At 46.8% G+C, this 1,439-nt stretch overlaps 1 protein-coding gene across 1 annotated transcript in view; it reads right to left on the reverse strand.

Annotated features, from left to right (window-relative positions):
* The window catches only part of kiaa1109 (KIAA1109 ortholog), an 89,729-nt gene that overhangs the window by 17,326 nt on the left and 70,964 nt on the right, over window positions 1–1,439 (reverse strand). The window contains 3 exon segments of the mRNA XM_017303367.1: window positions 624–726; window positions 823–904; window positions 1,028–1,159. Of these exon segments, the coding sequence (XP_017158856.1) occupies window positions 624–726; window positions 823–904; window positions 1,028–1,159 (317 nt within the window).

The raw sequence follows: 1,439 nt of genomic DNA on the forward strand, positions 1-1,439 counted from the left end.
ACTTTCCTTCAACGTTTTACCAAATCAGCCGATAACGCTCTGAACTACCAAGCTGAATGTTTTCACAGCCTTTCAGCTCAGAACTAAGCCAGAAGCTAAACATTCACAAAGGTAAATATTTGATTTTCTAGCTAGCTAAATATTTAAGTCAGAGTTTGCAAACTAAATATTTACCTTGGATCTTAATAGTTAGAATACTTGGAACTAAATATTTAGCTTTGAGCTAAAMGTTTAGAGCTACAAATTTAGCTTGCTAACTAAATATTKGCCGTTAATTAGTGACAAACGGCTAACGGGTCAGTGGAGCCTTCAGCGACACGTAGATGATTGTGTGTGAATTAATGAGAACTTGATCATCCAAATAAAATSACCTCAGCTGCAGAGAAGCAGCTCAAACAGCCAGAAAAGCCCCAACAATCACAAGAACGCTGAAGTAAAAGCTGAGCTTCAGGCCTTCAGCCAAACATGCAGAGATGTTAGAAAGACCAGAGGAAAGGTGCTGATGCAGATTCACAACAGGRTGAGGCGGTTATTGGTTACGCAGCATCACGACGTCACGTTTGGCTGCAGAAACACGTCTGAGGAGTGAAGTTAGAGCCTCCTGTTGTGATTCGACTCTCAGCTCCTCACAGATCTGATTTGGTTTCCTAACACTGAACCGTCTACCTGGAATATGTCTGCCGGGCCGACAGGCGAACGCTCAGAGTCCAGCGGCTGAGCTTTATTCTTTAAACATAAAGTCAAACAGATCCGTTAGACAACAGGGTTCCAGGATCCTGCTGAGCGGTCCGCGTCCCGCCAGCAGGGGGCGCCGGACTTTACCTGCTCGTGGATGTTGAAGGTGACGCGAGGCGAAGGAGCGGACACGTCCAAACGGACCTCATCCACGTCCCCGATCTTAGAGCTGCAGACAGAAACGTGACAGAGACGCTTYCTGTGACATCAGCAGAGCCGAGCCAATCAGAGCGCAACAGGAAACGACTAACGGCTGCAGAGCACCCCAACGTTTCTACGTTCGACCTCTGACCTCTGGCGTTCGATCCGTTTCTGAGGCGGCCGGCCCGCCGCCGCCGAGATGCTTTTGGAGCGGCTGTAGCTGGGTTTGTAGCCGAGGCCCCACTTATCCTTCAGGGAGGCAGCCTGCAGGAAACACACGGGTCAGAGCAGAACCAGAACCAGAACCAGAACCAGAACCATCCTCCAGGACTTTAAAGAAAATAATGAGGAAAAACCATGAAAAAAGGTCAAATGAAACCGTGAGCAGTTTGGCTTCTTCCTGCTGAGCGACTGAAAAACCTTCATAACGGATAAATAGCTTAGAAACGTTTCAGAAGCTTTAAATCGTCTCCAGGATTGAAATGTTTGTGTATTTGCAATAAAACTCAAAGATGAATCTAAGAGGAAGTAAAAATGAATAACTGTAGCTGCTGTTGCTACGG

This window comes from Poecilia reticulata, unplaced genomic scaffold (genome assembly GCF_000633615.1).
Source record: "Poecilia reticulata strain Guanapo unplaced genomic scaffold, Guppy_female_1.0+MT scaffold_254, whole genome shotgun sequence".
NCBI classification, from domain to species: Eukaryota; Metazoa; Chordata; class Actinopteri; order Cyprinodontiformes; family Poeciliidae; genus Poecilia; species Poecilia reticulata.